This window comes from Rattus rattus, chromosome 12, assembly GCF_011064425.1.
Source record: "Rattus rattus isolate New Zealand chromosome 12, Rrattus_CSIRO_v1, whole genome shotgun sequence".
In the NCBI taxonomy this organism is placed as follows: Eukaryota; Metazoa; Chordata; class Mammalia; order Rodentia; family Muridae; genus Rattus; species Rattus rattus.
In genome coordinates, this window is record NC_046165.1 from 75,735,958 (window position 1) to 75,757,594 (window position 21,637).

Here is a 21,637-nt window from a genome sequence, read left to right on the forward strand (position 1 = left end):
TTTCAGACTATGAATAAAGGAAAACAACAGCCATGAATAAAAATGTCTACTAATAATAAAGCTTTTATTGGTCTAAGAGATATAGGGTCTGATATTACTAATTACAGAAAAAGACTGGCCCTTGAAGCTGGCCTGTACAACAATTACCTTGTGAAATAAAAGGTATTGGTTCTCATTAACGTCTATTAACCTGTAACCTCTATAACCAAGGTGTTTAGCTCACGTCTGTATAACTGAAGACAGGAAAACTGCTGCTTTAAAGCCTTTCTTCTTACCAGTTCCTGTCAGTACTTTTGCGAGAGATGTCTTAGAGCAGTGGGGCGCTCACTTAACCATATACTCTATGGATGGAGCCTACAAAAATCCTATGGGAAATGAGTCCCCTGTGGACTGAACAGTGGCCTTCAACAGGGCAGAGACACCGAACCATCTTTGGTTGAGGAGCAACTTCAGAAAGGGCACATGGAGCCATCCATCCCCATCTCCATCTCCATGGAGTCCCCTAGTTTTGTGATTAAGAAGTCTGGGAAGGGAGGTTGTTAACAGACGTAAGGGGAGTTAATTCTATGTATCCCATGGCAACCGGGATTCCTCAGTCATCTGTTACCTTCTTCTTGGCCTGAACTGTAATTGATCTGCAAGATCTTTTTTTTTTTTATCATTCCTGTTCATCACGAGAGAAAGTGTTTTGCTTTCCTAATACCCTATGTAAATAATGGGGGCCACACTGAAGATATCAGTGGTAGCACTCCTATAAGGAACGATGATCCCCTACTGTATGACAGATCTATGTAGATAATCTTTGCATCCTGTTAGACGGCGTTATCCTCATTTCTGTATTTCTCATTATATGTATGATATTCTTTTTGCAGGACTTAGCACGGCAGAATTAGAAAATGTTTTGCAAATTTAACCGGAAGTATTTATCTGTACCTTGGTTAGGTAAAAAATATTTGAAGGTGTAACAACAGTGGCAGTTAAATTGTGACTGGAATGGAATTCTACTACTACAAAGGATGCTGAACAATTACAATACCAAGTGCTGAATGCATTCAAAAATCAATTTCCATCTGACAGTGTATCTGGTACGGCTCAGATATTAGCCGATAAACCGTCTGGCACGGATCCTAGTACTGCAGTAGAGTGTGGCTCGTGGCTGGAGCAGACGGTGGCATTCTCCTTATCAGCACTGTGTAGTTGGCTGGACTGGCTATTCACAAGTGCTGCTTTCATAAGCACACTGTGAAAACTCGGACCTTATGGCAAACACTTTTAGAAGCTAAATTAAAAAATAAAAAAAGGAGGAAATTGTAGAGAAATAGCATGAGATGACTACTCCCAGCCTGTTAGGTGCAAGGCGACTTAAGGACACCTATGAATCCAGAACACTGGGACACTGAGAAAGCAAACTTTCTCAGCAGAGCATCCCGATGTTCTGTCAAGTAAGCTGCATGCCTGAGGAAGCAGCCTTCATGATCATCTTCTCATGAGAAAAAGCTTTTGCTTTAATTAAACTAAGCAACTCTAAGAGTTGCCCGGCTGATAGATTTCTTGCCCTGCAAGGTCTGGGAGGTCTGGGACACCTCGAATCCAGATAAACTATTGCTAGAGAAACAGAAGCTGTTGAGTTAGAAGCTGTGGGAAATTTTCATTCTGCTTGCCTATAAAAGACGCTAGAGAATCCAATCAAGTAAGCAGTGGGTCACGGTTACTCGGCATCCTCTGTGTCCTGATTACTGTGACCCTACCCAGGGACACATGTTGACAGAGCTGGACATGGTTTGGATCCCTGATCTTAGTGGCAGAGTATTACACACAATGCTTTCATAGTTCTAACCTTACTGTATTGATCATTTGTTCACTTATAGGATACCAGTGCATCAAATGATAATTAGATTTATCAACAACATCTCAAAACAAAACTACTCTGGACATCTTGGGTTTAAAAAAATCAAAATGGGGAAGATATCAGAACATGGTCTAAGAATGGAATCATGTGAGACTTCTGAGCGCTTATGAGAAAACTCCAAGAAACCAAGCCTCGTGACATCAGTTTCTTCAAAAACACAGAAGTGTTCTTAGACTGCGTTCATGCCCGTCCCAGGTATAGCCCATAGGATAAGTTTACTTCTAGGCCTCTATAGAAAACATGGATTTTTCTGTGAGTGGCTCATCCAGCACACATGGCTTGCTTGCCCCAGGCAGAGGTGACAAGTGGCGATGTGCAGGAGGCAAGGCAGCTCGTTCAACACAACGCAGTAGCTGGCTGCAGAGCCCCACCCTAAGTAGTTTGGGCAAATCTAAGCACAGCACAACTTGGTGAAAAATTCCCTGGCAATAACTCAGTCCATGTGCACAATGGCACTTAAGACAGGACTACATAACACTGTAAAAACACATGACATTTTCCATAAAGATGCATTCTATAGATTCACAAGTTTACTATAAGTGTCTGGGCAGGGCTCAGTGTGGTCTTGGCCACACAGACAGCACAAAGGTCACCAGTTATTAACCACATCTACTCCCAGTCTTCTGGGAGGAAACAGGTTATACATCTCCTCCTTAGAGGAGACAACCCTGTGTGTTTAACATTCCTGGTTCCCCTGGCGCTGCCACAGCTACCCGCCTTTTTATTTTTTTAAGGAGAAAATTGTGGCAGAGGTCAAAAGCTCTGACCGTCCGCACAGCTAGTCTAATACAGGCAAGCATAACAGATTGTAAGGACAGCTTACAGAGGATCAAAGTAAGAGGAGAGCCATCTGAACTATGACTGACGGCCACTCAAAGGTACCTGCAAGATTTTCTCTTTATGCAAAGCACTGACAACCGACTGTATGAGAAAAGCCTGACACATTAAAGTACCACAGACCAGAACACTGCTGACAGCTAAGATTAAGTCTGAGCAACAGATAATCTACAGCAGCTCAATTTTGTAAACTGTGGTTCTCAATTCCCCTGTATTGGCGGATTTCTGCTAATATGTTTGTTGTATATTAGCAGTTTTACTAATCATACAGGCCATCTTTGAAATGTCTTTGTATTACAGTAACCATTTCTGGAACTGGCAATAAAAAAGCCACAGTGGCCGCTCGCACTGCAGCCCGCAATCAAGCATCACACTTCTCAGGGAGGGCTCTGCTCTCGACTGCAAAGTGGATGCGACGTGGCCCAACCCACACAAACCCACACAAACCGTTACAACCTGAAGGAAGGGAAGTACAAGCAGCACTTTCTTAAGTGAGGGGAGAAAAGTCCACCCCAAAGGCGGTTGTTTACCAGAGGTAAGAGTGTGATTGGGGTGAAATTGCAACAAGGAGGGATAAAGTACATTTAAAGCATAAACAATGTGAAAAACCAAACCAAAAAAGGAAACAAAACACCACTGACTGGACTATCAGGGGAATCCCTTCCAATATGGGCACTCTGTCTTGTCATTTGTAAATAATTCGTTTGAGTAACTCCTGTGCCATATAAATTTCCTTTTAAGAGTCCAGGAATAGGAGCTGGAGAGATGGCTCAGTGGTTAAGGGCAGTGTCTGCTCTTCCAGAGGTCCTGAGTCCAATTCCCAGCACCCACATGGTGGCTCCCGACCATCTGGCGCTCTTTTCTGGCCTTTAGGCATACATGCAGGCAAAACACTGTATACATAATAAGTTAAGTCTTAAGAAAAACAAAGCATTTAGGAATAGACCACTGGTGTCTCTTCTGATAGACGACTGTTCTTGGTGACTGCCATGTGGCACAGGAAGCCAGAGGTTATTTTCTAAACCTCTGGTAACAGGCGGTGTCACTTAGGTACAACAGTATCAACTTGAGTAAGCGATATCAACATCAGTAATTCCTGTTTTAATCTTCACGTAACTCTAATTCCCATTATCAGAGCCTTTAAAAAAGTACTTAGTTATGCTCAAACCTGTTATTATTGTGAATGGGCTGATCAATTAGATTAGTCCCACCAAAATGTGCAATTAAATATTTGCATGCCATCTTTTGTCCAGACAAGTGGTCCCAAAGGATTGAAAAAAAACAACCCTAGCATGGCAGACCAACATTGCACTATCCTCCAAGCAGTCAATTGGGATCTGAACGGTCATGCTGAGAATTAACATGTAATATAGTTATCAAACACAACAGCATCATTTTTGGGTCATTAGTATTGTATCCTTGTTGTTTCCCCAAGGTCTCGGCTTGATAAGTCAAATTCTTGATGTCTCCCCAAGTTACTGGCTTCCTCTTCCTCTTGGGGTGTCTTTTCCTGACGGGTTTGTCATCTGCCTTCAGAAGCTTCACCTGTCCCGTGGACTCTGGGGAGCTCTTCACCTGTCCAGTGGACTCTGGGGAGCTCTTCTGGTCAGAATCATCAGAAAGGGAGCCACCTGGGACTTCATTCACTTTCTAGAAAGACACAAGCATAACCTCGCCCTGATGTTAGGTGAACATCAGCCCTTTCCACTGACTACTTTCTAGATCTTTCGTTTAACATACACTTTAGGCTGTATCACCTTCAGGACGAAATGCTTTGGGGCCACAATGGAAGGAAGCATTATCCTTTAAAATGAAAAATGTAAAGGTAGCGTGGCTATGTAGCTGGCTGTCTCTACCCTATTGCCATTTAAATATTTGATGGTGTTGACCCTGTGGATTGTAAGGGATTCCTGTAAATGACTGATATTGCATAAATTGCAAAGTTCTTTAACATATTTCCTGGTATAAACAGAACTATGATCAGTTTTTAGTTGTACTGGGAGTCCTAGAGGGAAACGTATGATAAATAATGAGTAACAGCATCCAAGGTTGTTTCTCCCCTGTGAGCAGAAGCAACAATTATGTTAGAAAAAGTACCAGCATATTCTGAGGTATGAGTGGTGTCTGTTTGACAAAGATTAGACTCCTTTAGTGGATGGAAGTGTGTGATAGAACAAGGTAGCTTCCAATGCTCTGCTAAGCTTGCTCACGAGGCAGAAAATTGTCCCTATTAAGATTTTTCTTTTGATGAAGTTCATGCGATCTTTGAATGACCTGAAAAGAAAGTATTATGGACGAGGAGGTGGCCAGCACATTGGCTTGAGCATTAGGGGATGTTAACAGATCTGGCAAATTAGAATGAACATGAATACAAGTTTAAAAAAATATTGAGTTTGTTATCCTAAGACATCTGAAGGGAGATAAATAACTGTTAACCGTAGAAGGCTTGGGTAAGTCTTGCAGTTTCTAGAACAATTTGAGCACGATATGCAGAAACAGTCAAAACAGTCAATGGCTGAGAAACATCGAATACAAGCTGACTGATTATGGTGAGTTCAGACTGCTCAAATCTTAGAAGAGGGTCTTTAAGATAATGAGCAAGGGGCTAACGTCTGCCAATCTTATTTAGTGGCACTATGATTTCTGTAGGCCTTTACCAGTAAGTTGTTTAAGATATGTCTTTCCTGTCATAAGTCTGATTTCTTATAAGTAAGGAAATATAGATCATTATAGAAAATGCCATGCATAGATTCCTATGCCATTATTTTGTTGATATATAATTCCAGGAGGCGATGAAGAAAGGATAAGTAACTGATAAGAAGTAAGCCATTAATTTGAAGATATAATGCTACCAGTTTAGCACCCGCATTATTTAGTAATACACAGAGGTAGGAAGGCAGGAGGCAGTATGGCTTAGTAGTCAGTTCTGGTTCAAACTTTGGGAGTCTGATCCTGAATAGTTTATTTTAGGCACATTTAAGCACAGCACAACTTGGTGAAAATTTTCCTAAAAATAAGTAACTCAATCCCATGTGCACAATAAAGCTAAGGATGTAACTACATCGAAACTCTCTTAAGTACACCCATTTTCCATAAAGATGCATTCTATAGATTGACAAGTTCACCGTATAAGTGTCTGGGGAGGGCTCAGTGTGGTCTTGGCCACACAGACAGCACAAAGGTCACCAGTTATTAACCACATCTACTCCCAGTCTTCTGGGAGGAAACAGGTTATACATCTCCCCCTAGAGGAGACAACCCTGTGTGTTTAACATTCCTGGTTCCCCTTTGTGCTTATCTGTGAGCACAAAGACCTCCATACTTCTCACATATAATCAGTATGTGTAGTTACTGACTCTTGGTGGTGGCTTAAAATAAACTTATTATGTTACTTATGTGACACACTTTGCAAACTTTTTTTTTTTTTTTTTTTTTTTGAGGAAAGAACATGCATCTATCAAGAAGCTATACTAATAAAATCTTGGAGGACACCTCATTAGGAATGTTTCTCTTTACTGCTGAGACAGATGGGTTATTTAATTACTCAGTGTGGACATCTGCTTAGCTACCTGATGATGGGAGTAACAGACTGCTTTAGAATAGTGGCCGGCTCTAAAGTCCCAGGGAGACCTATGTGAGATGGGCAATGTGTCCCCATGTCCTCTCCACAACTCAGACAAGCTTGTTCTTAAGCGGCAGGCACATCAGCATGATGCAGTAAAAGGACACAGGATTTGTAGAACAGCCCATGGCACACGCACTTTAGTCACCTAAGGGTGCGAGGAGCACAGTGCGGTGTCCTTAGGCTCTTCCCTTTCTATCTTCTCCCTTTGAAATGCCACACCTCACCTGAACGTCTCACATTTACTCGGTTTATAGATTGCACCCTTTTAAGTACTGTATTAGAAGGTCTCTATTCCCAATGACCTTTGGTTGAGCCAACGTGACTCTGACTGCGCAGGTAATAACGAGCAACACTTACGTGGGGGCCACCAGGCATTGGTGGAGCACCAGCAGGTCCTGAAGGCACTTGGTAAGGATTATTCAGAGTAGGGTGGGGTCCTGGCGTGGGGTATGATCCTGCAGGGCCAGGATATGGTGCCGGTGGTCCCCAGGCTCCCGGTGGCACAGTGCCCCACGGAACAGGCGGTGCTCCCGACACTGGAGGAGGAACAGTGGGGTATGGCCCTGGAGATCGATACGGCATATTAGGATGCTGCCCCGCAATTCCTGGTGCCCAAGGTCCAGAAGAGATGGATCCCCATGGACCTAAAGTACCAGCTGCAGCTGGATCTGTGGGCGCACCGTATGGCCTAGGTAGCTCTGGAAGGGGCATATTTGGTGTAGCATATGGCCCTGTGGGGCCAGGGCCTGGCACAGCAGGGGCTGGATAAGGAACACCAGGTGGGGGACATGATGGTCCAGAAGGAGGAAAGGGTCCTGGGGGTCCTGGGGGTGGTCCGGCTGGAGGCATGGAGGGATACATTCCTGTTGGTACTGGTCCAAAAGGCACAGTAGAGGGTGCTGCACTACTCGGTGGGAGTCCAGACGGCATTGCAGGGGGGGCGCTTGGATTACTCCAAGGGCTGGAGCCTGGCCAGCCCTGAGGAGAATGGCCGGCTTTTGTGTTGGTCACAGCAGGCGTTTTGGCAGAGGACTGTTCAGGTAGCGCATCTGCCAACTGTAACACAAAATGGGTGAGCGTCAGCTCTCTTCCCCAGCGGTGAGTCAAAGCAAACAAGATGATAATCCCTACAAACCATGCACAATACCCAGGGATCGCAAGCCTCTACTCATCTGAGAACCTCCTCTTAAAGACCTTGAGATGTTACCCCACACATTAAAACACATTCTTTTTGAGACGGTTTCATGTAGCCCAGGCTGACCCTGAACTTTAAAAACAACTTATTTGTATTTATTATCTGTGCATGGTGGTTGGTTTGTTTTGCCAACGTGACGTAAGCTGGAATCATCTGGGAAGAGTGAACTTCAATTAAGAAAATGCTTCTACTAGACTGGTGGCCTGCAGGCAAACCCTGGGTATTTTTGTGATTAATGTCCACTGTGGGAGGTGTCATGCCTGGAAAGGTAGTTCTGGGAGATTGCTTAACAAAGGAAGCTAAATGTGCCTCTGAGAAGAAGCCAGGGTTCCTCCAAGGCTGATGTTCTAGTCCCGGACTCCAGGCCTTGTCCAGGTTCTGCCCTGGCTTGGCGTCATGATGGACCACAAGCTGTGGGATGAAGCCAACCCTTTCTCTCCTACGTTGCTGTTGGTCATGCATCACAGCACCAGAAAGCAGGCTAAAACCATGTGCCTCCATGTGTTTAAACGCAGCACATGCGTGCCTAGTGCTGGCAGAGGCCAGGGCGGTTTAGGTCTCCTGGAACTGGAATTACAGGTGATTATGAGCCTCCTGAAGTATAGCGGGGCCCAAACTCAGATTCCTGGAGGAGCACCAAGTACTCTTTTTTTTTTTTTTTTGGTTCTTTTTTCAGAGCTGGGGACTGAACCCGGGGCCTTTCGCTTCCTAGGCAAGCCCTCTACCACTGACCTAAATCCCCAACCCTGCACCAAGTACTCTTAACCACTGAAACAGCTCTCTAGCCCCGGCCAAAAATTTGTAATCCTGCTACCTCTACCTCTCAAGTGCTGAGATTATAGGCATGTACCATGCCACTATGTCTGGCCAATAACTCTCAATAAATGTGCAAGGTAACATCTCAAGGTCTTTAAGAGGAGGTACTCAGATGAATAGAGGCTTGTGATCCCTGGATATTAGGATTCTAATATTACTGCCAGACAAAGAGAAAAATAACAAAAAATTTCATTAAAGACTATAACCATGCCTGGATACTTTACAATCAATGACCTCTCTGTGTGTGTGTGTGTGTGTGTGTGTGTGTGTGTGTGTGTGTGTGTGTGTGTGTGTGTGTGTGTGTGTGGTGTGTGTGTGGGGACATAGGGCGGAATCACTTATGAGGTCATGTCTAGTGGCTGGAGGATGGTCCCAACACAACCACCTGTAATTCTAGCCTCATGGGATCCAACACATGGTCTCCTCCCCTCTAGGTCACCTACACACTAATACACATACATAAAAATAATTCTCAAAAGTCATACACCTAAAAGTCCAAGCATGTATCCTTTTAAGAAAAAAAAAAGGACGGAGATGGTTTACAGTGAAAACTATGCTTTAAAAGTTTTTTCTCTATTCATAAGGAGAGCAGGTCGGGTCTCACTGCATAGCTCAGGCTGGCCTGGAACTCACACTCTTTCTACCCCAACCTCTATAGGGCTGACAACAGTACAAGCATGCTCCACTTTTCTCGTCAGAACTAGGCTTTCCATTAAAGTGAACACTTAGCAAGGTTCAACTTACCGAAATTCATCTGACATTTTCCTAAAAAAAAAAAAAAAAAAAAAGTCAAAATTAGTGTTTATACTTTCTTATACGTTTTAGGAGGATTTTATTTTACATTTTACTTACATGGAATATTTCTCATTTCTTTTTTCTACTGATTAAGATAGAGTTTCTCTGTGTAGCCCTAGCTGTCCTGAAACTCTCTTAGAACTCACTGAGATTCCCCCTGCCTCTGCCTCCTGACCACTAGAATTATGTTTCCTTTTTTTTTTTTTTTGGTTCTTTCGGAGCTGGGGACCGAACCCAGGGCCTTGCGCTTCCTAGGCAAGCGCTCTACCACTGAGCTAAATCCCCAATCCCTATGTTTCCTTTTAATAGGAAAAAATTTCTACAAAAAATACGATCACCGTGCCAATTTCATTCTTCTCATGATTGTATATTATCTACCATGGCTCCCACTGCCCAGGATAATCTCAAACTCCTGACTTCAAGTGATCCTGCAGGGCTAAATCCTTGGTAGAAACCCCTTCAACCTTCCACATGGTCAAGTATGCATCAGCTCGGCCAGACCCACAACGTACTGATCCCTCCTTCCCTCCCTCCCTTTTTGGTGGGAAGGGACTACAGGGTAGGGTGTATTTGTTTTACAACTTCCAGGCCATAGTCCATTACTGAGGGAAATCAAGCAGGAACCAGTGTTATAAACTGAAGTAGAGGCCATGATCAAATGCTGTTCAGTGGCTTGCTCGGCTTTAAAAAAAAAAAAAAAAATCTTCTTTTTGAGATTATAACTTGATCATTTCCCTTTTCCCCCTTCCTCCTCCCAAATACCCCCGCTTGCTTTTTCAAATTCATGTCCTCTTTATAAAACTGTTCCATATGAGAGTGTGTGTGTGTATGTATGTATGTATGTATGTATGTATGTATATACACACATATATATATCCTAACTCTGACCTGCTCATCTGTGTGACGGTACTGTGTATATGTATGTATGTATACACATATATATCCTAACTCTGACCTGCTCGTCTGTGTGACGATACTGTGTATATGTATGTATGTATACACACATACATCCTAACTCTGACCTGCTCATCTGTGTGACGGTACTGTGTATATGTATGTATGTATACACATATATATCCTAACTCTGACCTGCTCGTCTGTGTGACGATACTGTGTATATGTATGTATGTATACACACATACATCCTAACTCTGACCTGCTCATCTGTGTGACAGTACTGTGTATATGTATGTATGTATACACATATATCCTAACTCTGATCTGCTCATCTGTGTGACAGTACTGTGTATATGTATGTATGTATACACATATATATCCTAACTCTGATCTGCTCGTCTGTGTGACGGTACTGTGTATATGTATGTATGTATACACACATACATCCTAACTCTGACCTGCTCGTCTGTGTGACGGTACTGTGTGTGTGTGTGTATGTATGTATGTATGTATGTATGTATGTATGTATACACACATACATCCTAACTCTGACCTGCTCATCTGTGTGACAGACTTGTTACTCTGACTTCTGTGTAGCACAGATTCTTTCAAACATTGGCACAGCAAATAGACACTTCTCTCAAATCTAATTATGCAGAACCAGGAAGAACACAAGGAGGGGATCACAGCCAAACATGTAAGCTTGCCTAACCTGGCACAATTTATGCAAACTTATGCTGCGACCAAAATCTCCTGTTCCCTCTGGATATCACTACAACTTGACAAACTGCTTTAAGTCATGACTGAACTCAGGCCTTGATTACATCCACTTCCGTGAACATTCTGTGTCACTGGATGATGGAGCACTTGCATCACTTTACCGATCACCATAGGACCAGAGATGGCATCCAGGGCTTGTCTGTGCTAGGCCAGTGCCCTAACCATCCTGTGTAGACCAGACTACCCTTAAACTTGCCATGTAGAATTTCTGATCCTCCTGCTATGCTGCCTGGATATGTGGTGGCCCATCCAGTAATCAACACTGGATAAAGTACAAAGATTAAGTGTTCACCTTAAGCTCTGGTCACTCTAACAAGATACACTTCTACCTTCCTAGAAAACGTCCACTCCTCTTCGGTCACCTGACCCCTGCTGTCATGTTTTCGTTTGCTTTTATTGGTCACTGACTTTGTAAGACAGCGGGTACTCTTTCCTCCTTGATCATTTAATAATTAGTAGTAATATGTCACTCCATCTACACCATTTTGTCACATGGAGTTGTTCTGAGACAAGAACTTTCTGCAAAGGTCCTTTTAACTCTATTAAATGCTATTTCTTTGGGTATTAAAATTTTTAATGTTTTGTAGCTTATTAATCTGTTCCTATTTGTGATCTCAATTTTGTGCTTAACAAAGATAACCAGGGCTGGAGAGATGGCTCAGCGGTTAAGAGCACCCGACTGCTCTTCCAGAGGTCCTGAGTTCAATTTCCAGCAACCACATGGTGGCTCACAACCATCTGTAATGAGATCTGATGCCCTCTTCTGGTGAGAAGACAGCCATAGTGTACTCATATACATGAAATAAATAAATTATTAATAATAAAAAGATCACCACTTCAAGAGTATGCTTGTGTTTTAACATATTTACCATTTCTCAATTCTTCTAAGTAGTAATTAATAATCCAGTCCTTCTCAACGGAACATGCTGCTTCCTGCCGTCACTGACAGTAGCATTCACTGAGAGTTCACTGCAAACAGGGATATTCTCTTCGATGCGAATGTTATTACCACCCCAGCTCACAGGTGCAGACACTGAGGGTGGACTTGTTTAAGCAGAGCAGAGATTCAAGCGCAGGCACAGCCTGACCCCAGCTGACCAGGCAGTAGATGCAATTATCTCACAGCCATGGAGGGCTCTCCCCTGCCCATCTGCAGGAAGTACTCACATTTAACTAGGATCCCTTTGCATTTTAAACACAGTTGTGCTAGCTACCTTGTATTTCTTCAGTTATTCCTGAATTTCATGGTTACTTTTTCCAGTGTTTTGTTTTGTTAAGTAAGAACAAAACATCAGATCTCACCCGGAACAAGGCATACTCTGATATGTGCTTTCCTTTTTAGATAGGGTGTCACTGTTCCCAGGCTGGGCCTGAACTTGGGCTCAAGCAGTCCTGTCCTAGCGCTCTGAGTAGGGTACCAGGGGCCCAATGTGCCACCACAACCACCTTGGTGTACCTTTCTTTTCACAGAGGTTTCGAGCTCCTTTCCATGTGGATGTAATAGCTCCTTGAGCCATATTCTGACTGGTTACTCACATCTGAGCAGAATATAACTTTTGAAAGCTATGACATTACTGGATTACTTTCTTCCCTGAGAAAGTTTTTCCAGTTGACTCTATAGTTTCCAAGCAATGGCTTTATCGTATTTTCCCAATACCAACAGATCTTTCTCTTTTGCATCAGCGAGGACTCAAGTAACGAAAGGTTAAACAGTGATGGTAGTATGTGGACCTTGTGATTAATGCTCCTGAAGAGGTTTCTGATGTTTAAGCACTATTGTTTTTAGTTTGTGATTTGGAGAAAAAAAAAAAACCAAAACCAAAACACGCCCAGGTTTTTGTTTAAATTGTGTGGGAATATGCTCCAAGAAGAATGCCTTAACTCTTGGAGAATAAACTGCCTGAGGTGGTGACATAGGTGGACTACTGCGTGAGACTTGGCTTATCTCACTCATTCACTCCTTTTCTCACCTATTACATTCGGACCAGTTCTCCCCCCCCCCCATCTCCTCTGCTCCCGGCATCCCACTCCTCCCTCTCCTTTCAGAAGAGAGCAGGCCTCCCTCCTCGAGGACTTACATGGTATAACAAGTTACAGTAAGACTACGCACACACTCTCCTATCAAGGCTGGAACAGGCAATCCAATGGAGGAAAAGGGTCCCCAAAGCAGGCCAAAGTGTCAGCCAACCCCTGCTTCCACACAGCAATGGCACACATGCAGAGGACCAGTTCAGTCTCTGAGCCTCTGTGAGCCCTGGTTAGCGGATTCTGTGGGCCATGTCCTTTTGGTGTCTTTGACCCCTCTAGCTCCTACAATCCCTCCTCCCCATCTTCCTCAGGACTCCTGGGCTCTGATCATGTCTGGCTGTGGTCCACCTCATTTACCAACCCCATTCTTCTAGGACCCACTGCCTTTTTCTTTTTTTTTTTTTAAACATTTATTTATTATGTATACATCATACAGCTTTCTGCCTGCATGTATCCCTGCAGGCCAGAAGAGGGCACCAGATCTGATTACAGATGGTTGTGAGCCACCATGTGGTTGCTGGGAATTGAACTCAGGACCTCTGGAAGAGCAGACAGTGCTCTTAACCTCTGAGCCATCTCTCCAGGCTCCCCCCCTCCCCACTGCCTCTTGAGCAGTGACAAGGGCACCCAGAAATGCAACTTGTTCAATTTTCGGCCACGTGGGCATTAATTCAGACTGTTATCCAAGTGTTTAAGGAAGATAAGAGGGTATCAGTCACAAGGAAGAGATGGTTAGTTCCTTGAACAAACTAGATGACCAAACCTTAAAACTGGTAAAAGAGGCAAAAAAATGACACTTGTTCTATTCAGGCTCCATCTAAAGTAAAAACAGTGTCACCGATAGCTATGCTGGTGACGACTCCCCCAGCTTCCTTACTGGAGTCTCCGTGAGCTATGTATCCTCCATTGTCTGACAATGACCCTGGAGAACAGGGGGAGGAATTCGATAATCAATTTAATCTTATATGGACTTAGGAGAATCTATGGAAAGTCTACAACCTAAGCAAGCTAGGCATACAAGGAGACAGGATTCATCTGCCAACTCCTACCCAGCCTCATTGGTATTTCTAATGCAATTTCAACAAAATAAAAATGTTTATATGCACTCACCCATCTATTTAAAAAGGGAGCGATGGTACTGTACAGTCCTCAATACTCTCTCTAAAGGCAGGAAAAGAGCTTTAGCTATTCGACTCCTGACTTATTTTAAAGTATTTAAAAAAAAAAATCCTGTAGATTCTTCACTGCCTTTAAACTCACTCATTCTCCCTACTACATGGTTTCCTACAGGTGTTACATAGCACAGAGGATAAACCTTTGGAATGGATTCATTTATACCACAAGGGCCATAAAATGCTAACTGCTTATCTCACCCTTCTTACTCAATTAGAAAGTTGGGGGATGACCTGATATCAACAATTATATGAGTTTGACCCTTGCTGTATTATGTTACCCATAACTATCGGTTTTTACAGAACTCTATGGATTCTCCAATTTCATTCAGTGATTACTATGGAAGGAGATAAAATCATGATGAAGCTGGTAAGTCATGGGATTTTCTCATTCAAACTGAATCTGTGATTTAAAAACTTGACCAACCTTCTCACATTTCATAGGCGGATACTTATTTTGTTGATGGCTCACCTAAGAGTATAGGAAGGACTCAATCTATTAATAATTCTTTTCTTCAGCCCAACATGTGGGAATGGCTGTTTTGATTCATCTATTATGGTGAACTCATGAACCCATATTGTTTCAGACCCTGCTTATGTTGTAGGCTTATCTCATCAATAGAAACTGCTTTAATTCTGTCTTCACTTGCTTCCATTACTAGAAGAACGACAACCTCTGCTGACATCCTGCACGCGTTCTTTGTTAACCACATGCACGCATGCTCTAACTCACCTCACTGGTATTGCTATAGGAGGAAATAAGCCAGCTGATGCACTAATATGCCCCATTTTTACTTTTCCAGAAGAAAACTGGGAAAGGTATGCATCTGTCATTGCATATAGACACACTGAAACACTAACAGATTCTTCTCCAGTTCCTCCAGCCCCGACCACTAAGGTCAATGGTGAGAGCAAGGAGACGATGTAAGTCACCAGAAAGAGAGCTAAGTCCAACTAAAGGGCAGAGATACTGACCACACCATCCTGAGTCTGCCCACCTGCTCATAACGTGGCCCCATACACAAGGGAGAAGTTACTTTACTAATGAGTCCATGTCTGTACTTGGACCTTCGGGCCAAAAGAGACTCATTCATCTGAAGGGACTGCATTTAATCTTTCCTTGGGATTTAAATCACTTCCTATTTGCACAGCAGAGCATAGCATTCCTATGTCTACTGAAGGCAGGTATGGGCTGACGGTTTACAAGATACTAGAACTACTAATTATAAACTTCTTTTCAAACTATTCTCTAGATTCTTCTTCTTCTTTTTTTTTCTTTTCTTTTCTTTTTTTTTTTTTTTTTGGCGTTGGGGACCGAACCCAGGGCCTTAAGCGCTCTACCGCTGAGCTAAATCCCCAACCCCTCTAGACTCTTCTAATCAATTTAATGTAACCAATAGTGCTGGACATGGTTTGGATCCCTGATCTGAGTGGCGGAGTATTACTAACAATGCTTTCATTGTTCTAAGGCTACTATAGTTATCATATTGACTGATAGGATATTCATGTATCAAATGGTAATTAGATTTCTCTACAACGTCTCAAAAACAAAACCACTCTGGACATCTTGTGTTAAAAAAAAAAGGGAAGGATGATGTCTGACCATGGTGTAAGAATGGAATCATTTGAGATTTCTGAGTTCTTATGAGAAAAATCCCAAGAAACCAACACGTGCACCAGTTTCTTCAAAAACACAGAACTGTTCTTGGAATGAGTTTTTGTGCTCCTCCCAGATACATGAGGTAGGAGTGAGTTTACTTCAGATTACTCACTACAACTGGCTACTGTTATCGTTTCTATGCCTCTATGGGGAAACGTTCCTGGTGAGTACAGAGTTGCCCTTATGACTGGACACTTTACTTATGCATAGACTTTAGTCCAGCTCATTTACTGGCTCCAGTCTCCCAGTTCCCACGCTCGACAGCAGTAAACAATACTGATGTTGATTCTTATCATAATAAGGCTTGAGCTAGGAAGCAGAATGTTACAAAACCTAGATTTTCTCAAAAGCCATATAAAACGCCCAACTATGATGAGGTGGATGTAACTCTCGCCCAAGAGTCCTTTCAAGGTTGGGTGAGACCGTGTACATCTATAACATTCTGGATGCCTTGGTACTGAGGCAGGACTGAGAACTGGAGGCTACCCTGTATGTTACGCAATTACCAGCTTTTAGTTAAAAACCCTCGCATTACTATTTAACTGTCAGATCGTATGCATGAGGGTAAGGCACACACGGATATATTGGGAGTTGCTCTCCCTGCTTCTCTAGCTTCCTTCCCCTTTTAGACAAGGTTTCAATGCTCTCAGAGCGAAAAACACTTATTACTTTAGAGTAAAAATAGAAAACACGTGCAAATTCCCTTTGCAAGTCCCAAGAAGAGAAAAACACAGCATGTCAGTAGACTTCATGGTCTTTAAGGAAATCATCCTCATTCAAAGTTTAAGAAAGCTAAAAATCCATTGGGTTATTGATGATAATTGGCAAGCAATTCAGAGAAATGAAGGAAAATCAGGACTTTTGTGATTTTTGTATGGGTGAGTGTGATAGTGTTAATTCTGAGATTCACCAGAGAAAAACCAATCACACTATTTTGGGCCAAATTTGAAGGAAGCTTTATTAGATATTAAATACTGACCAAGCGATGGACTTTGGTCAGGAACACTTCCTAGAACTTCCAGCTGAGTGGCCTGGAGACACACGTTGTAGGGGTTTTTATGGACAAAACTCACTGGCACCATGCTTCCCCACAAGGCTTTACTATTTCCCAAGAACTACTCTTAGCATTCCAGGAAGTTACTGGGTCCTTGGATGGGTGGGGCTTAAAGGTTAATTTTGAGTACTACGTTAGCATATATTATATTGAAAGCAGATTCTGATTAGAATTGTTAGTATTTAGTACTGGGTAGTTTACCAGATTATATTCCATTTTATTTATTTATTTATTTATTTATTTATTTTGAGCTGAGGACCGAACCCAGGGCCTTGCGATTGCTAGGCAAGCGCTCTACCACTGAGCTAAATCCCCAACCCTATATTCCATTTTATAACTGGGTACCTAAAAAAGTTTGGAATGTTTTTGAACATCTAAAGTCCATAGTAGAAGCTCTTATAATTTATTCCTATTCACTGGAACACAAGTTCCAATCCTGCTGGGCTTTAGAGTAATTGATGGCATGGCATAGGCATTCTTGAGAAGTGGTGTCTCTGTAGTCTGGAATAAAAGTAAGAGTAGAAGGTTAAAGACAGGCTCCAGGGTAAGATCAGTTTGTATAGAACCAGAGAGAACAGTCTGTGGAAAAGCAGAAGCAGTTTGGGTTGGCTGGAATACCAGAAAGAAGTAAGAAGTTTTAGCAGGGGGCTTTGGACAAGAGTCCTAATACTTTAGCTCACTTGACCGAGTCAACTTCAGTTTCTTCATAAAGTTGGAGTAGGTGGTGATGCTTCATGGAACTACACAGGGCTGCATCTGACCCAACTAAAACTGGAAGATGGAATGAGCAACAAATACCCAATTCTCTCCTCTTGCGATTTTTAACATTTTAAAAAGGTATACATGGGTTTGCTCACTTCCACGCAGGTTCCCAAGAAGGCTAGAGGCGCTCAATTCCCTGGAGTTAGGAAGCTGTGAGCTGCCTCATGTGAATGCTGGGACAGAACTCCAGTCCTCTGCAAGGACAGCGATGGCTTTCAACCTGAGCCATCTCTCTCCAGCTCCTCTTTCTCACTCATACACATAGAACAAAAAGACTACCAGAGTAGACTGCCTGGCTGGCCTACGGTCAAATCCAGGTCTCTGAGTCTTATAGGTAAGAGTAAAGGGGTATTTTTCCACAGATTTGCTGAGCCTTATAGAAATCTATAAATAAATCTTTTAAGTCACTGCCTGACACTGAGCAAAAAACTCAACAAAGGTTAGCTTTTTTTTTTTTTCCGAAGCTGGGGACCGAACCCAGGGCCTTGCGCTTGCTAGGCAAGCGCTCTACCACTGAGCTAAATCCCCAACCCAAGATTAGCTTTTAAAACCGATACAAAATGGCCCCAAACCTTTGTCTATTTTCAAAGCAGAAAACTTTAAAAAATATACAATCTCCTAAGCATTTATTTGGTGGCAAAAGCTGACCAGACAGTATTTATCCATTTCGTTTTCCACTCACCCCCAGCTGTAGTCTGAATATTTACAATATTTGCATTTTTTCATTCCCTCAAGTTTTGGGAATTTAGGACCTTGTAGCAAGCCAGGCTGGCGCTTTATCACCTAACTCCAGGCCCACCCTGTACAAATATTAATAACTGATTAACAGTCCCTGAGTCTATGGCTGTTACTGCCCCCTCTATAATAACAATCACAGAATCTGAACACTGCTGAATTCCTAAGCTTACTGGCCCCAAACGCTCAACCTCTCAGTTAGGAGAAAGAAGCTGGACACCGATTCCTTCTGTAATCAAATGGAACATTCCAACTTCTGCAACTGCATTAAAAAGTTTCTGAAGCAAATTGTTTTAGAGAATGGCTCCTATACTCCACGAATGAGAAAACTGCCCTCCTCCCCACCCAAGGAGACCCACTAACAAAGACTTCTGAAGGCGACTCCGGTAATGAGGGTTTGGCTTCAGAACAGGCCTTTAACACATGGGGGATGGAGGGGCCCAACACGTGTGTATTTCTGTGTAGTAGGCTGTAACATGTCTACGGTGGGGCCTGGTTTTGATACTTCAACTTTAGGATTAGTGAAGACATTACTTTCGGTTTTCAAGGCAGGGAGGAAAAAAAAAAATGGTTCAAGCGTTCTAGCTGAGCCCAGATCCTTCAAAAGGAAAACGTCACTCAGCCCATGGCATCTTCTGTCCCGGGTAGTCATTTAACGAATGGGTAATTACGAACAGCAAGAACCTTGTCACACAGAATTATCAGGCGCCAGACCTCCCCGTAAGGGTCTCCCCTCCACTGCCGTTTTTTATTAGAAATTAGGGACTAGGATATCGGTGGAAGGGGTGCCAAAAAAGCTGCCCTTTAGGGTTAAGGGAACAAAGGGAATCCGGGATCAACCGGAGCGAACCAGCCCCAGGCCGGTCACGCCGGCGGGATGTGGGGGAGGGTCGCCCGCTCCCGCCCTACCCCCCAAGTCTGGCATGACGTGGGCGCCCCGGAACCCGACAGGCGCGACATTAGACCTCTCGGTCGCCTGGTCCCCGGTGGATCCTCCCCATCGAAAGCTCTAGAACCTCCAGGCCCCCGGGGACCCCCGCGTCTTCGCATCATCTCCCCCCAAGCCTCGCGCCCCGCCGCAGGCGCCCGAGCGGACTCACCCGGCAGGATCCGAGTCCTAGGCGCGGCACAGTGGCGACGGTGAATCCAGAGAGACGGGCAATGGAGAACCGCAGGAGGCCTGATGGACCGAGGCGGCACCGACACGGCTCCTCCCGGCACCGGAAAAGGAAGCAGGGAGGCTGGCCCGGCCGCCCGTTATTTCCGCCCGCCCCGCCCAGCTGCACTGCGCCTCCAGCAGGCTGCCCATGGGACTGCAGGCAGGGCCGCGTGGCTGCTGGGGCCTGGGCTGTTTCCTCCGTGTGGAGCGCGGGAATGGGACAAGCCCGTGGCTGGTGATGCTCGCCGCATCCCAGGGACTGCGAGCGCATTTTGGATTCCCTATGTTCAGCGGTTTTGCAGACAGGCTCCAAGCTGACTGTCAGTAGTCCAGCTGAAATCGAGGGTAAAGAGATGAGGGAAAAGGGAAGTCTTTCTAAAGGTCTTGAGAATGAAAACCTTTGAAGAAGCTGTCTGCAGAAACCGAGTGGCCAATTAGAATTTCAGTACTGTGGAGAGATTGGAATGTTGCAGGTGCAGAGGCCGATTACCTTTTCTTGGGCTAGTGCTAGCCCTCCAGAACAGTCAACTCCGCGTCAAAACGAACATCTTGTGGCAAAAGGATTAAAAACTTTTAGAATCTATTAACAGGCAACTAGCTTCTGCTAATCCAAAAGCCAAGAATGTCATCGGATAGTGTCTTAGATCTACAGAAAAGCTACCTCTATCTTGATGTATCTATCCTCCAATGTACCCGCCAGTGTGTTTTAAACTGCTTGGTTTATGGCATTCTCTGTTCTGTAAAGCTAAAAACGTCCTGATACTGGTTTCAGGTTGGGACATAGAATTTGAGGTAACTCAAATTTGTGTTCTGGGGTCATCCTCATTCAAAATGGCTCCAGAATAAGCTATCTCTTATTTCCCTTTAAGTTTTAAATTGAAAACAGTGGTTCTTAACCTGTAGGTCATGAACCCTTTGGGAGTCGACTCTTTCACAGGGGTTGAATATCAGATATTTATATTATTCAAAACAGTAGCAAAAAGTTATGAAGTGGCCATGAACTAATTTTTATGGTTGGGGGTCACCACAACATGAGGAACAGTATTAAAGGGTCACAGCATTACCACTGCTTTAAGATGAGGGTTGTTGGTTTTTGCGACTGGCTTCTGTTTCTGGGAGCCTCAAAACTGACATACTGAAAAGCAAAGTCTGAGCATATACATAAACTTTCTAGTTTTTTCCTTCCTAGACTTTTGATTTGATATTTCGATGTATGTCAGGTCCCAAAGAAACCTGGGACAAGTACCTGTGGTTTCACCCAGCACTTTGCACTCTACTTGCTACAGCAAGCCTATCTAACCTGACCTCTGTATGACTTCATTTTTATTCAGCGTGCTCCTAAATCTGGCCCTCCATCCCTCACACTCTTCCTTTCCACACCCCCATCTCCCCCGCAACCCCCCACCATGGCCCTCCCAGATGCCACCGGCTGTTCTCTCCCTTATATCTACAATAAAACCTCTCTTCTCAACCTTACCTGGAAGTGGTCACGTCCTCACTTTCATCCAAAGGTAGGAAAGCTTTGCAAACAAACACGCAAACAAACAAGCCTCACCGGCTTGAGGCGTGGCTCAGCAGGTAAAAGTACTTGCCCAGCAAACTTGACATTCGGACTTTGACCCTTGGAACGAAGGTAGAGATAAATAACTCCACAAATTGTCCTTTGACCTCATACCTGCTATTCCCCATTCTCTCCCCCCCCACAGTTCCCAATACCAACTGAAAAACAGAACCACAAGGCTGGGGCCAAGGTTTTGGATTAGCAAGTAAAGGGCCTCGCTCAAAACTCCTGACCACCTGAGTTCGATCACTTACATCCATGTGAAAACCTAGGCACTGTGGCCAGCAGTTGTAACTCCTGCATGCTATACGGTTGGAGGCTGAGAGGCTAAGCCTCAAAGTCAAGCCACAAGAGAATCCCCCTCAAAAAGCTGTCCTTTGACTTTCACCAGTGTAATTATGGTATGCTCCTGATTTTAACACATGCACACAAATCTTTAAAAACGACAAAGCTTTTGGATTTCATATATTAAGATTTAATTAAGCGAAAATTTATTCAGATAAAAACTTTCAAACCCACAGAAAGTGAAAAGAAATAGTATGGGCTACACACCATGATTAACAACATAGCTTTGTGAAATCATTAAACTGTATATTCAAGTGTATATAGTTCATACTTGGCTCACACAAATGTATCCAATTCTAGCAAAGCC

The 21,637-nt window shown here is 43.6% G+C and overlaps 1 protein-coding gene across 1 annotated transcript; it reads right to left on the reverse strand.

The window, feature by feature from the left end:
* Positions 1 to 2,138: 2,138 nt before the first annotated feature.
* Mapk1ip1l (mitogen-activated protein kinase 1 interacting protein 1 like) lies at positions 2,139 to 7,638 on the reverse strand. Its single transcript, XM_032917291.1, has 2 exons — positions 6,729 to 7,638; positions 2,139 to 4,396 (listed from the first exon to the last, which is right to left on the reverse strand). The coding sequence occupies exons 1-2, from the start codon at positions 7,299 to 7,301 to the stop codon at positions 4,073 to 4,075; spliced, it is 897 nt and encodes a 298-aa protein (XP_032773182.1). The 5' UTR covers positions 7,302 to 7,638; the 3' UTR covers positions 2,139 to 4,072.
* Between the last annotated feature and the right edge of the window lie 13,999 nt (positions 7,639 to 21,637).